General features: G+C 42.2%; 1 protein-coding gene across 2 annotated transcripts in view; it reads left to right on the top strand.

Annotated features, from left to right (window-relative positions):
- ATAD1 (ATPase family AAA domain containing 1) overlaps positions 1-13,171 on the top strand; it is a 29,790-nt gene extending 16,619 nt beyond the window's left edge. For both annotated transcript variants that reach the window (XM_075841199.1, XM_075841200.1), the window contains exons 6-10: positions 4,012-4,118; positions 6,487-6,576; positions 9,264-9,314; positions 10,888-11,021; positions 12,816-13,171. In XM_075841199.1, coding sequence (XP_075697314.1) covers positions 4,012-4,118; positions 6,487-6,576; positions 9,264-9,314; positions 10,888-11,021; positions 12,816-12,933 — 500 coding nt within the window. In that variant the 3' untranslated portion in view covers positions 12,934-13,171. The remainder of the gene's footprint in view (positions 1-4,011; positions 4,119-6,486; positions 6,577-9,263; positions 9,315-10,887; positions 11,022-12,815) is intronic.
- Positions 13,172-15,032: the final 1,861 nt, after the last annotated feature.

The raw sequence follows: 15,032 nt of genomic DNA, 5'->3' as shown, positions 1-15,032 counted from the left end.
TAATTTTTTTTTTTTCACAATAGATGTACCAGTGTGTTTTGTGCAACTCCTGTAAATACTTATTTTTACCTTTTTAGAAACCGCTGCTCTGTATTTTCTATACAGAGCAGCTGTATCTAGCGCTATACTGAATCCGGCAGTCACGCAGGACCTGATGTCACTGAACCAGTCAGGTCCGCGGGACTGACAGATTCAGTGAGTAGCGATAGATACAGCTGCTCTGTACAGAGAATACAGAGCAGCGGTTTCTAAAACTAAAAATAATTTTTAATAAAGAGTATTTACAAAGTTACACAAAATACACTGATACACCTTTTTATTTAGAATTTTGTTTTGCCTTTCAATGGTTTACATAGCCTTTAAAGCGGACCTGTGCCCTCTCCTGACAAGTCTATTTTAGTAAATACTTGTATTCTTCATGGAATAATGATTCTAGAGCATATTTTCTTAGAACTCCATGTTGTGCCATTCCTCTTTTATTCCTCCTAGAAATGTATAAATAAATTGACAGTCTGGGTTTAAGCACTGATTGGACAGTGGAGGGACATGCCCCCAACTGGTAACACTCAGTGTTCAATTTATTCATAGATTTGTAGGAGTAATAATAGAGGAACGGAACAATACAGAGTTCGGGCAAGTTCATACATTGCGTAAATACTGCGTTTTTACACAACATAATACAATCCGCAGCATAATACAGTAGAAGCAGAAGCAGAGTGGATGCGATTTTAACAAATCTCATCCACATGCTGTGAAAAAAAACGTTAAGAAATTGCCCTGCGGTGCGTTGTTTTTTTTAAATCCGCAGCATGTCAATTGTATTTGCGTAATAGCTGCTTTTTTTTTGCGGGTTCACTCCATTGAATTCAATGGGGAAGTAAAACCCGTAACAAATAGCAGATGTGATTTTTGCGGCGGAAAAGCAGTGATTCCGCTGCAATAATTGCAACTCAGAAAAAAAAAATCATATACTTACCCAGAATTCTGTGCTTCTTCGTCCAGGCCGGCCTCCTCGGATGACGTTTCATCCCATGTGACTTGGCTGCAGCGGTCACATAGGATGAAACGTCACCCCAAGGCTGCAGGACGTCCGAGGGATGCGTCGTCATGGTAAGTATATCCGTTTTTTGTTTTTTTATTATTATTGCAGGATTTCCGCACCGGACATTCCGGGTGAAAAACTGCACCACAAATTTGGTGCAGTTTTTCAGCCGAAATTCCCTGTGGCCAGCAAGGCAGGCACGCTGTGTACCTTTTATGCAGCGTAACTGCCCTGTGTGAACTTACCCTTCTAAGAAAAGATGCTCCAGAATCGTTGTTTCGTGGGTAATACAATTATTTGCTAAAATAAACATGTCTGGAGAGGTGACGGCTCCTCTTCAATCACTGTATAAATGTTTCAATCCCTCACCATTTTTAAGATGTGATTGCTGTCAGTGAAAGAGAACACTCTTGTTCACATTCTGAGGTAGCATGCCGTTAGGCCTGATTCACATGAATGTGTCCATTTTGCGGCCGCCAAAAAACGCACCGTTTTTCATGCGTTGCAGTTCCGTGTGCCATCCGTGTTTGTTCCGTGTGCCATCAGTTTTTCATGTCTGTGTTGGCGCACATTTTTTTTTTTACATTTTTTATTTCTCTTAATTGCTTTAGCAACTGGTGCGTGAATCACGGACAGTGCATGGATGACGTCCGTGTGCTGTCCGTGATTTTTACGCACCCGTAGACTTCAATGGGCGACGTGGTCCACGAAACGGGCCAGAATAGGACATTCAGTGAGTTTCACGCAACGGACACTCGCTGCCTGACAAACACTGCATGTCTGAATAGCTCCATTGAATTGCATGGGTCCGTGTGCTGTCCGTTTTTTTAACGGACAGCACACTGATGTATAAAACGTTCGTGTGAATCGGGCCTTACAGACCTAGTCCTTTCATTTGAGAAGTGGATACGATTGTATCCAGTACAGACAATGCTCTATGAGCTAAATACTTCAGCCACAGCTGCACAAATCTGACATTTTGTTACAATGTTTCATTCTGGAGATGACAGCGCAAAGCCTAGATTAGATACAGTTCACTTTTTTAGAGCAGGACTAGCTGTGTACAGGTTTGCAGCCTCTAAATGTAAATACGTTTTCTCATTCACAGACAGCAAACAAACGTCTTGCAAATGGTGAGGAATTGAAACATAAATTATATTAGAAAATTGCACAACTTTTTAATTTATACAGTGATTAAGACTTAGACCCCTTGAAGGCTAGAATGACACCAGCCGTTTTTGTATCAGTTTTGAGAGCCAAACACTGGAGTGGATACAAAAGAGAGGGATATATCATTCTTCCCAAACCGTTTTTTTCTTTCTGTATCCTCTAACGTGTTTGGCTAAAAAAAGCTGCATGTGTGATTCCAGCCTTATGGAGTTGACCCCTTTTTAAAAAGAAGTCTGGAGAAGCCACATCTGGCTACACCTTTCCCCTGGCAGTTGAATTGCGGTCCGTGTTGGGCTGCGTTCACACGACCTATTTTCAGACGTAAACGAGGCGTATTATGACTAATTTTACGTCTGAAAATAAGGCTACAATACGTCGGCAAACATCTGCCCATTCATTTGAATGGGTTTGCCGACGTACTGTGCAGACAACCTGTCATTTACGCGTCGTCGTTTGACAGCTGTCAAACGACGACGCGTAAAATGACTGCCTCGTCAAAGAAGTGCAGGGCACTTCTTTGCAACGTAATTTGTGCCGTTCTTCATTGAAGTCAATGATGAGCAGCTCAAGATTTACGAGCGTCACAGACGCCTCGCATAATGCGAGGAGGAGCTTTTACGTCTGAAACGAGGCAGCTGTTTTCTCCTGAAAACAGTCTGTCTTTTCAGACGTAAATGCCTGCTATCGTGTGCACATACCCTAACACTTATACGCAGCAGGTCCGCCAGTGCATTCTGCCTCATAGATATGATGTCCTAAAAGACCCAGTTTACAACTTGACTACGAAGGGATATAGATTCCATATAATCTATATATTAGTGTATACTATTTTGTAGCGCATCCTTCCAGAAATTGACTGTGCATTCCCAATCCCACATCTAGGGCAATCTCTCTGAAGGCTTGTTTTTTGTACAAATTCCAGAGTTTTAGGAACAATTGGGACAACCGACGAGCCTCGCACAGTGATAAAAAGGCAATAGTTACTAAAATATCCACCCATTGCTCCTCTATAAGGGGCAGCGTTTTACTATTCAATACAGAATTGTAGAATTTGCTTCCTTATAAAATGTCAGGTCTTTACAATAAATATGTTTTTGTTCAAATAAAATTAGATAATCTCTTTAATATTAGGTGTCTAAATTTACATGAACACCCATACGCAACCAGAAAAGGAGGACAAAAGCCAAAAATATCAAATCTTTATTATATAGAGAGCAAACCTATGTATACAAAAATATATATGACACTTAAAAAATAGGACCATAGATGGATAGGAATACAGTAAAGGCAAGAATAAAACATGCCAAGTGGTATACAGTACAACCACCCACCGGTACCGCTTGACTACTTCATCTATGTCAAGCTCGCATATAGATATATGAATATAGAAATGAAAGAAGGATAGATACCAATAATGCAGAACCATCTATATGAAGCTACCAATAGCCGTTCAGGGTATATGGATACCAAATATGAATGCAAACCAGGCACAGGGAGGTGTATACAAGAAAAATGCAACGTTAAGTCAGAAAAAAGATGAATGTACCCTGAGACATGGTGACCAGTAGAAGGCAGTAGTGTGGATAGGCACAAAGACTTCAACGCGCGTTTCACCTAGGAAAAAGAACCGGCTTCGTCAGGACTATTTTGGGCTTTTATGCTCTTTTTCTGGTTGTGTATAGGTTGTCTACTTTCTATTGAGGCACCTTTTTGTGTTTTGAGCTTAGAGGTATTTTGTAGGTTATATAAATTTACATGAACAGCAATTTTTTTCTCTCTTCTATTCTCTTGCAATGAAGATTCTTTCCTTCGGAGCCGTTCAAGTACTGATCATGAGGCAACCGCAATGATGAAGGCTCAGTTCATGAGTCTCTGGGATGGACTAGATACTGATTATAGCTGTCAGGTAAACAACTGAGATATCCCATTTCTCCAGATGTAATATTAACACACACAAGTAGAAGATACGTTCATATTAATTGTTTGGTTTCCCTTTAATTTGCATTATGCAGATCAACAAGACCAGTTGTTCCAGGTTTAAAATGAGTAGTTTTATACTTCCATACTGACCAGCTGGTATACATCCATACTGACCAGCTGGTATACATCCATACTGACCAGCTGGTATACATCCATACTGACAAGCTGGTATACATCCATGCTGACCAGCTGGTATACATCCATGCTGACCAGCTGGTATACATCCATGCTGACCAGCTGGTATACATCCATGCTGTCCGGCTCTATTCTAGTGAATACCAGTGAACTGCATTTCCTTACATGCCCTGTGCGGCACAGTATACTGAGCTTGTAAGACTGCTTGCCATATCTATAATACATTAAAGCTGTCTCAGGTTTCAGTTAATGACATTCTGAATGTTTTTCTGAATATAATACTTTCATCGGATTATTTAAAAAGCACTCAATAGTGAGAAATACACTAAATGGGGAAAAAAGTATTCGGATATATCTATTAATCATTGAATTCTGGTGTTTCATTTAGTCCCATTGCCACAGGTGTATAAAATCCAGCACCTCGCCATGCAGTCGCCTTTACAAACACTTGTGAAAGAATGGGTCGTTCTAAAAAAAACTCACCGAATTCCAGCGTGGTCCTGTAATAGGATGTCACCGTTGTAACTAGTCCGTTCCTGAAATTTCTTCCCTCTTAGATATTCCACGATCAACTGTAAGTGGCATTGTAAAGTGTAAGTGTTTAGGAATCACAGCAACTCCGCCACTAAGTGGCAGACCACGTAAAGTTACATAGCGGGGTCGTCGAGTGCTGAGGCGCATAGTGCATAAAAGTCGCCAACGCTCTTCAGACTCAATAATTGCCGAGCTCCAAACCTCCTCTGATATTACAGAGAACCTTTCACCTGCCCATACATGTGCAACATGTAATAGGCAGGGCTGCACAAAACCTTGGTCACTTCACATTTTTTTTCCTATCCACCATTATTTAGATATCGCTACCGCCATATTTGGCGCTTGTCTGCCAAGAGCTGAAGAGTGAGAGCATGCGCGCAAATGCTCAAACCGCTCCGAGCTGCACGTGCGCGCACACGCTGTCCTCTCCAGCTTTTGTTGTGACACTGCCTGTAGCTGATTGGACAGTGTCACAGAGATGTTACACGCCCCCTTGCCGATTACATGCCCCATTGACTGTTCAGAGGGTTATTTAAATATCGGGTGCCAAATATCTAAATAACGCAGGAAGATAGGGAAAAAAATGTAAAGTGCCCCAGGGTTTGTGCAGCTCTGTCTATTACATGCTGCACTCAGCTGCACATGTATGGGCAGGTGAAAGATTCTCTTTAACATCCGCACATAAAGTGTATGCCGGGAGCTTCATGGCATGGATTTCCATGGCCGAGCAGGTACATACAAGCCTTACATAACCGAGCACAATGCCAAGTGTCAGATGGAGAGGTGTAGAGCCGCCACTGGACCCTGGAGCAGTGGAGACGTGTTCTGTGGAGTGATGAATCACGCGTCTCTATCTGGCAGTCTGATAGACAAGTCTGGGTTTGGCGAATACCAGGAGAACATTACCTGTCTGACTGCATTGTGCCAACTGTAAAGTTTGGTGGGGGAGGAATAATGATATGGAGTGGTTTTTAGTTCCAATGAAAGAAAAATCTTAATACCCACAGAGAGCCCTGACCTCAACCCCATTGAACACCTTGGGAATAAACTAGAACGAAGATTGCGAGTCAGGCCTTCTCGTTCAACATCAGTGTCATCCATTGCTGTTCTGGATGAGTGGGCAAAAATTCCCACACTCCAAAATCTTGTAGAAAGCCTTCCCAGAATAGTGGAAGCTGTTTTACCTGCAAAGGGCGACCAGCTCAGTATTAATGACTATGGATTTTGAATTGGCGGTCATAAAAACTCCTGTAGGTGTAATGTGTAGGTGTCCCAATACTTCTGTCCATATAGTGTAGTGATAGGTACTCATTTTTTATATAAATTCTTTGCAAATGTGTTTATCAGTTTGTGTATTATCTCTGTCTTGCACAAATGAAAATGTTTCCCTATACCTGAGGTGACCCATGGTTAGAAATCTCTTCTTACTGGGCTTTCCCTCTCCCAATATACAGTCTAAGACGCAGTCCTTGACATAGAAGTTGACATGGGATGTGAAACGTTGCGGATCAACTATAACAGACGCTTTTATCTATACTCCTATATATTTCTGTTCATTCATGACCATTATTCTGGTATTACCATATTTCTCCAGATCACACATCATTTTGCCTCTATTCTAACAGGTAATTGTAATGGGAGCCACAAACCGTCCTCAGGACCTGGATACTGCAATTATGAGGAGAATGCCCACGAGGTTTCACATCAATCAGCCGGTACGTTGAAACAGATTTTAGAATTTATATTTTTAATATTAGGCTAAGTAATAAATCACATTAATAGATCTTTACCTCATGAAGGTTAACACCTAAATCAAGACAGTGGATATGTCATTAAGGACTTGATGAAAGTAGCCTCCAGCTTTTATCCATGGGAACCTGACTAGGTCTGACATTTCTGTGTCCCCTATTGATCGCTTGGTTAACTGACCTTTAACTTCTAGGCAGTAAAATTCTCGTATGAGCATGAAGGTGGTTTTCAAGGATGTAATTCAGTGTCTACCCGTGTTGTAAATCAACGATGGACATCCCCTTTAAGAGAAATATATTTTGGTTGGAAATACTCTAATGAAGTGGACTTTTTAGAAACGTGAAACTCTCTATGGGTGCTGCATTCAGGCGAGGAGAACTCTAGAGCTCTGTACTGCTATGGGCAGTAACATCAGTAGAGCTCCGTACTGCTATGGGCAGTAACATCAGTAGAGCTCCGTACTGCTATGGGCAGTAACATCAGTAGAGCTCCGTACTGCTATGGGCAGTAACATCAGTAGAGCTCCGTACTGCTATGGGCAGTAACATCAGTAGAGCTCCGTACTGCTATGGGCAGTAACATCAGTAGAGCTCCGTACTGCTATGGGCAGTAACATCAGTAGAGCTCCGTACTGCTATGGGCAGTAACATCAGTAGAGCTCCGTACTGCTATGGGCAGTAACCATCAGTAGAGCCTAGTACTGCTATGGGCAGTAACCATCAGTAGAGCCTAGTACTGCTATGGGCAGTAACCATCAGTAGAGCCTAGTACTGCTATGGGCAGTAACCATCAGTAGAGCCTAGTACTGCTATGGGCAGTAACCATCAGTAGAGCCTAGTACTGCTATGGGCAGTAACCATCAGTAGAGCCTAGTACTGCTATGGGCAGTAACCATCAGTAGAGCCTAGTACTGCTATGGGCAGTAACCATCAGTAGAGCCTAGTACTGCTATGGGCAGTAACATCAGTAGAGCCTAGTACTGCTATGGGCAGTAACATCAGTAGAGCCTAGTACTGCTATGGGCAGTAACATCAGTAGAGCCTAGTACTGCTATGGGCAGTAACATCAGTAGAGCCTAGTACTGCTATGGGCAGTAACATCAGTAGAGCCTAGTACTGCTATGGGCAGTAACATCAGTAGAGCCTAGTACTGCTATGGGCAGTAACATCAGTAGAGCCTAGTACTGCTATGGGCAGTAACATCAGTAGAGCCTAGTACTGCTATGGGCAGTAACATCAGTAGAGCCTAGTACTGCTATGGGCAGTAACATCAGTAGAGCCTAGTACTGCTATGGGCAGTAACATCAGTAGAGCCTAGTACTGCTATGGGCAGTAACATCAGTAGAGCCTAGTACTGCTATGGGCAGTAACATCAGTAGAGCCTAGTACTGCTATGGGCAGTAACATCAGTAGAGCCTAGTACTGCTATGGGCAGTAACATCAGTAGAGCCTAGTACTGCTATGGGCAGTAACATCAGTAGAGCCTAGTACTGCTATGGGCAGTAACATCAGTAGAGCCTAGTACTGCTATGGGCAGTAACATCAGTAGAGCCTAGTACTGCTATGGGCAGTAACATCAGTAGAGCCTAGTACTGCTATGGGCAGTAACATCAGTAGAGCCTAGTACTGCTATGGGCAGTAACATCAGTAGAGCCTAGTACTGCTATGGGCAGTAACATCAGTAGAGCCTAGTACTGCTATGGGCAGTAACCTCAGTAGAGCCTAGTACTGCTATGGGCAGTAACCTCAGTAGAGCCTAGTACTGCTATGGGCAGTAACATCAGTAGAGCCTAGTACTGCTATGGGCAGTAACATCAGTAGAGCCTAGTACTGCTATGGGCAGTAACATCAGTAGAGCTCCGTACTGCTATGGGCAGTAACATCAGTAGAGCTCCGTACTGCTATGGGCAGTAACATCAGTAGAGCTCCGTACTGCTATGGGCAGTAACATCAGTAGAGCTCCGTACTGCTATGGGCAGTAACATCAGTAGAGCTCCGTACTGCTATGGGCAGTAACATCAGTAGAGCTCCGTACTGCTATGGGCAGTAACATCAGTAGAGCTCCGTACTGCTATGGGCAGTAACATCAGTAGAGCTCCGTACTGCTATGGGCAGTAACATCAGTAGAGCTCCGTACTGCTATGGGCAGTAACATCAGTAGAGCTCCGTACTGCTATGGGCAGTAACATCAGTAGAGCTCCGTACTGTTATGGGCAGTAACATCAGTAGAGCTCCGTACTGCTATGGGCAGTAACATCAGTAGAGCTCCGTACTGCTATGGGCAGTAACATCAGTAGAGCTCCGTACTGTTATGGGCAGTAACATCAGTAGAGCTCCGTACTGCTATGGGCAGTAACATCAGTAGGAATCACTTTGTAACTACAGCAAAATTTCATGTATATCTGGATTTTTTTTTTTATTCTTGTCATATTGTGACCATGTGAAATAAATGCCCATGGCCGCTGCCTTTGCTGCCCTGTTCATAAGGGTAAGGTCTATACCCTAGAAATGTCTCAAGAAAGAAAAATAGCTTTTCTTATAATTAAGCAATTCTTTAAACTGATGTGTGACATTTTTGAAACCACATGTCCTTTTATATATTCTTGTTTGTTTGTTTTTGTATCCATTAATTCTTTATTACACTTTCTTTTCAGTCTATGAGACAGAGAGAGGCAATTCTGAACCTCATACTGAAGAACGAGAATGTAAGTAACCTCTTTAGTGAAGTGTCCCATCTACTTCTTCCTTCTCTTTGGAAAAGTAACTAATTTGATTTCACATTGTCGTTTTGTGGTAACGACAGGGGTAAAACTGTAATGTGATTGTGATGCCCCCACCCGCTGATAGGACAAACTTTCCTTCTGATGACTGGCTGAAGTGGAGCCCTTCAAATAAAGAGCCTTTCCCCTTAAAGAGGCTCTGTCACCACATTATAGGTGCCCTATATTGTATATAATGTGATCGGTACTGTAATGTAGATTAATTTAGATCATTTTTGACAGAGTTATGACCTATTTTAGCTTTATGCTAATGAGTTTCTCAATGGACAACTGGGCGTGTTTTACTATATGGCCAAGTGGGCGTTGTGGAGAGAAGTGCATGACCCTGACCAATCAGTGACCGATCAGCGTCATACACTTCTCTCCATTCATTTACTCTGCACATAGCGATATAGCTATATCTTTCTGTGTAGTCACATAAACGCACTATAACGTTACTCATGTGTCATGACAATGAATATACATTACCTCCAGCCAGGACGTGACGTGTATTCATTTTCCTGACCACTTTGGTAGCGTCTCTGTGATTTACAGCACAGCAGGCGTAGTCTCGCGAGATTACGCTGTAAGCTGTCATTCACAGCGAGATCTCGCTGTGCTGTGCCATAAATCACAGAGATGCTACAGAAGTGTCAGGATTGTGAATACACATGACGTCCTGGCTGGTAGTAATGTATATTCATTGTCAGGACATTGCAGTAATGTTAGTGTGTGTATGAGGCTGCACATAGTGATATAGCTATATCGCTAGTGCAGTGTAAATGAATGGGGAGAAGTGTATGACGCTGATTGGTCACTTATTGGTCAGCGTCATATACTCCTCTCTACAACGCCCATTTGGTCATATAGTAAAACACATCCAGTTGTCCATTGAGAAACTCATTCGCATAAATCTAATATAGGTCATAACTCATAAAAAAACACTGCTGTAATCTACATTACAGCGCCGATCACATCATGTACAATATAGGCCACTTATAATGTGGTGACAGAGACGCTTTAATAAATAACGCATATATGGGTTATTGTTCTTCGCTGTCCTTCACTGCCAAGTTAGCTATTTTTTGGTCGCCATTTCTGGGAAAGACTAATAACGCATATAACCCTCATGAGTCCTAAATGGCAAATCTGCCAAGTGAAGCTAAGACTGTTACAGGACCATTCAGTCTGTGGGATATGCTGCCTGTCAACACTGATATAGTCAAATAACTCGTATGGGACATGATCTCAACTTTTTAGATCCAATGTAACCTACCAATGAGATGGTCCCCTATACATAAGTAGTTGAACTAAACTTGCACAATAATGTAGAGAAATGACATTGACAGTGTGTGCTGTTAATGGAAGTATGATCAGACTATAGTGGTCATTCCAAGATGTATAGAATGGATCTACACTAAAGCAGCAAAGCAAACAGGTGACATTGTCTTTCTTTGCCACTTACATTATAAGAGTATTCTTTACACTTTTACATGCATCTTTCTCTTCTTTTCCATAGGTGGATGAACATGTGGATTTGGGGCAGGTTGCTAACTGTACAGATGGATTCTCTGGAAGTGACTTGAAGGAAACGTGCAGAGATGCAGCTTTGTTGTGTGTCAGGGAGAGCGTGCTCACGAACACGGAAGAAAGGTTAGCATGTTGTTACCTACAGGGGCACCAACCAGTCCTGCTTGTGTATTGTGCATGTTCTGGGCATTAAATACATCTTATTGTTTTTTTAGTTCGATATTAACAGTGTATATGAGTATTACCCCACGTTATATAGACCTGGACCTGGTTAGGGGTGTCTTAGACAACAACAGCAGCAAGTGATGTTACTCACAGAACCCTCTCCAGAATACTGGACATAGGGGAGTCAACAAGTCTCAGCCACAAAGCCACAATATAGCCGAGACCAAGAAATATGGAATGATTCGAATGGTCCTACATCTTTTAAAAAAAATAAAAATACATTTAAATAAGGGAGTAAGGCATATGTTCTCTGGCAGATGAAACACTTAACAGGGTTCATTCATGATAATAAGGCTGGGAATTGTTGGCCATATATAGTGTTCTCCGGGGTACATCAGAACATGCAACACAGATGTAAGAGTAAAACTGACTCCAAAGAATAAATGTTTAAAGAGGCTCTGTCACCAGATTTTGCAACCCCTATCTGCTATTGCAGCAGATCGGCGCTGCAATGTAGATTACAGTAACGTTTTTATTTTTAAAAAACGAGCATTTTTGGCCAAGTTATGACCATTTTTGTAGTTATGCAAATGAGGCTTGCAAAAGTACAACTGGGCGTGTTTAAAGTAAAAGTCCAAGTGGGCGTGTATTATGTGCGTACATCGGGGCGTTTTTACTACTTTTACTAGCTGGGCGTTCTGACGAGAAGTATCATCCACTTCTCTTCAGAACGCCCAGCTTCTGGCAGTGCAGACACAGCGTGTTCTCGAGAGATCACGCTGTGACGTCACTCACAGGTCCTGCATCGTGTCAGACGAGCGAGGACACATCGGCACCAGAGGCTACAGATGATTCTGCAGCAGCATCGGCGTTAGCAGATAAGTCCATGTAGCTACTTACCTGCAAACGCTGATGCTGCTGCAGAATCAACTGTAGCCTCTGTAGCCTCTGTGTCCTCGCTCGTCTGACACGATGCAGGACCTGTGAGTGACGTCACAGCGTGATCAGGCAGAAGCTGGGCGTTCTGAAGAGAAGTGGATGATACTTCTCATCAGAACGCCCAGCTAGTAAAAGTAGTAAAAACGCCCCAATGTACGCACATAATACACGCCCACTTGGACTTTTACTTTAAACACACCCACTTGGACTTTTGCAAGCCTCATTTGCATAACTACAAAAATGGTCATAACTTGGCCAAAAATGCTCGTTTTTTAAAAATAAAAACGTTACTGTAATCTACATTGCAGCGCCGATCTGCTGCAATAGCAGATAGGGGTTGCAAAATCTGGTGACAGAGCCTCTTTAAAGTAGCGCCCAAGTTTTCCCAGTAATACGAACAGCAACATGTCCCCCATCTTAAACCTGTTGCTGCTATTTGCATAAAAGAAATCACTGACCACGCCACCCGCCGTTCCTTGGAGGGTTTTGCAGTCTTTCGTTTTCAGCAACTGTCTATAGGGCAGGCTTACCGCCTTCACCCCCTGCTACTACTGTAAATCCAGGCTTTGTACATCTCTCAGCGCCACCTATGGTGTGAACACGCGCAAACCGTCTTCATTCAGCACATGAGCGGCAAATGCAAATATCAGGCTACTTAATATGTTCTGCTGGATAATACAGTCCAAACTGCTATATTGGTTAATTCCAAAGTATAAATGTCTAGGTTTCCTTCTATAATGACATTACAAATTGTATAGTTTTGGCCTGTTTAGGTTTCTATTACCTAGATATAATTTCTCTCTTTCCTTTCAGTCCCTGTGAGGAGATCCGACCAATTCAGCAGCAAGATTTAATGCGAGCTATTGACAAAATGAAGAAATCGAAAAGCGCAACAAACCAGGGGGTATTAATGCACGTTAGTTTGGACTGAGCCTGTGTCACTTATATTATCCAAGCGGATAAAGCTAGAAAGGGACATTAGGTGGATGGCAGGGGTAGCGCACTGACCTTATGGGTGACCAGATTTTTTGATCTTCGTCCTCCACTCTTGAACTTCAGTAACTATTCTCTATTAAGTAAAGGGCCTTGTAGAGAGAAAATGGTAACTCTCCCTAGCGTTGCGTGAGCTGCTGATCTCATCTGTAATGTATTAAAAGAGTGTGCGTGTCCTAATGTTTACTTTGTAAAATTGTTTGTGTGAATGATTTGCAGTACTCCAGAAAGGGCACAGAAACCAAACCGCTGAATATAGTAGAGTGCTCCAGAAAATAACGTGCCAGTTACTAGATATTTGGTGACCCATGAATTCGCAGTCCATGTTTTGGTCTTTTATAGAAGACATAACCTTTCCGTCTGTACAAGTTGTCTACATCTGTTTATAGAAGTGTTCTATAACTCAGTCCTAGCAATACTAAGGATATCCACTCCTTTTTATGGTTCTTTCCATATGTCCAACTTTATCCATTTGTTTGGGTCCAAGTTCTAGACACGTTCACTATTGACTTTTTTGCATCGTAACAAAATAATAAATTTCGGACACTAAAGTAAAAAAAATAATTTATCAATACAACGTTATCATTTTCCCATGATATTCCCTTCCTGTTCTGTCCTATTTTGAAATCTAAAGGTTGACGAACAATCCTTGTACTTGTATGTCAGGAGTGCCAGTACGTGCCCTTAACAGGGGGATTTACCCTGTTTTGCCTCTGGAGGAGGCAACTTGTTGCAGCAGAAATCTCCTAACATTGCCCTGTCCTCGGTGGAGACCAGTAAGAAGTTGACCCCTATGATTTATGTTGTATTTCTACAAGACAGTTCACTTCAGAAGCCTGTAGAAAGTTTTTACACTGACCCATAGGTTTTTTTTTTTCCTAATTTGCTGATTGGCGTTCATGTATGTGACAAAAATCTGTCCTGCACATCTGAATGGGGTTGTTTCCGCAGCATGCTCATGGATTTCAGCAAGCCCCATTCAGATGAATGACGCAGTGGCAGAAATTTTTCCAACAAATCTGCCACATGTGAATATACCCTTGAATGGGTTTTCCATGGCTTTTATATTGTTGGACTATTCTTAGGATAGGTCATCAATATATGATGGGTAGGAGTCTGACTCCCGGCACCCTGTCAATCAGCTGACTGAAGAGGCTGCTGCATTTGTCGCTGCGAGATAAATGGATAAAATTCTCCAGCGCTGTCCAAATGTTGTGGAATTTAATTGTTTGTATGTTTCTTTGCCTGATGAAGAGATCGGTCCGATCTCGTAACGCGTAGCATTCTTATCCATTAAACATATATCTTATTTAAACTTCTTGCCTTGGCTTGAATCCCTCAATTCCACAACATTTGGACAGCGCTGGAGAATTTTCTCCACTTTTTTTTCTCCATTTATCTCAATCTACTGAGGGAGCCCTGACAGCCCCCGCACGGCACCACGAGGTAAGCCCAACCGCCTGCCCCCGACCCTTTGTCACTGCCGGGTGTTTTTTTTTTTTTCCTTGTCTATAGAGCATTTGTCACTGCGGCCTCTTTAGGGTTTACCAGGCACAGTGCCGTACACTTCCGTAGTTTCTGTGCCTGGTAAACCCTAAAGAGGCCGCAGTGACAAATGAATAGGACTGGAACAGCATTCCCAGGCATAGACGCTATCTGAGCGTACGGTGCTGTGCATTTAACCTGGGAAAAGACTAAACGCCGCGGCCCCTTCAGTCTGCGGACTCCCTCCGATGATCTATCGATGACCTATCTTAAGGATATAAAGGAAATAGATGCCCCTATTAAGTACGAAACGTGGTATACCAAACTAGATTAACACCTATTAATGTTACCACAATCTTAGTAATCCAACGCATGTTAATGCAATATATCTTTATTAGATCAAATAGGACAAAATATAAACACCAGCTGTCTCAATAAAAACAATTAAAAATACATAAAACAGACTGTGGTGGTTTAAAAACTCTAAAATGTAATGTATAAACTGGAAAAATGTTTGCTTTCACTTTACTGAGCTAATATTTAGTGGCATAA

This window comes from Rhinoderma darwinii, chromosome 11, assembly GCF_050947455.1.
Source record: "Rhinoderma darwinii isolate aRhiDar2 chromosome 11, aRhiDar2.hap1, whole genome shotgun sequence".
Taxonomy (NCBI): Eukaryota; Metazoa; Chordata; class Amphibia; order Anura; family Rhinodermatidae; genus Rhinoderma; species Rhinoderma darwinii.
The sequence above is the reverse complement of the archived record's forward strand: the minus strand, read 5'-3'. Positions and strand labels throughout refer to the sequence as shown.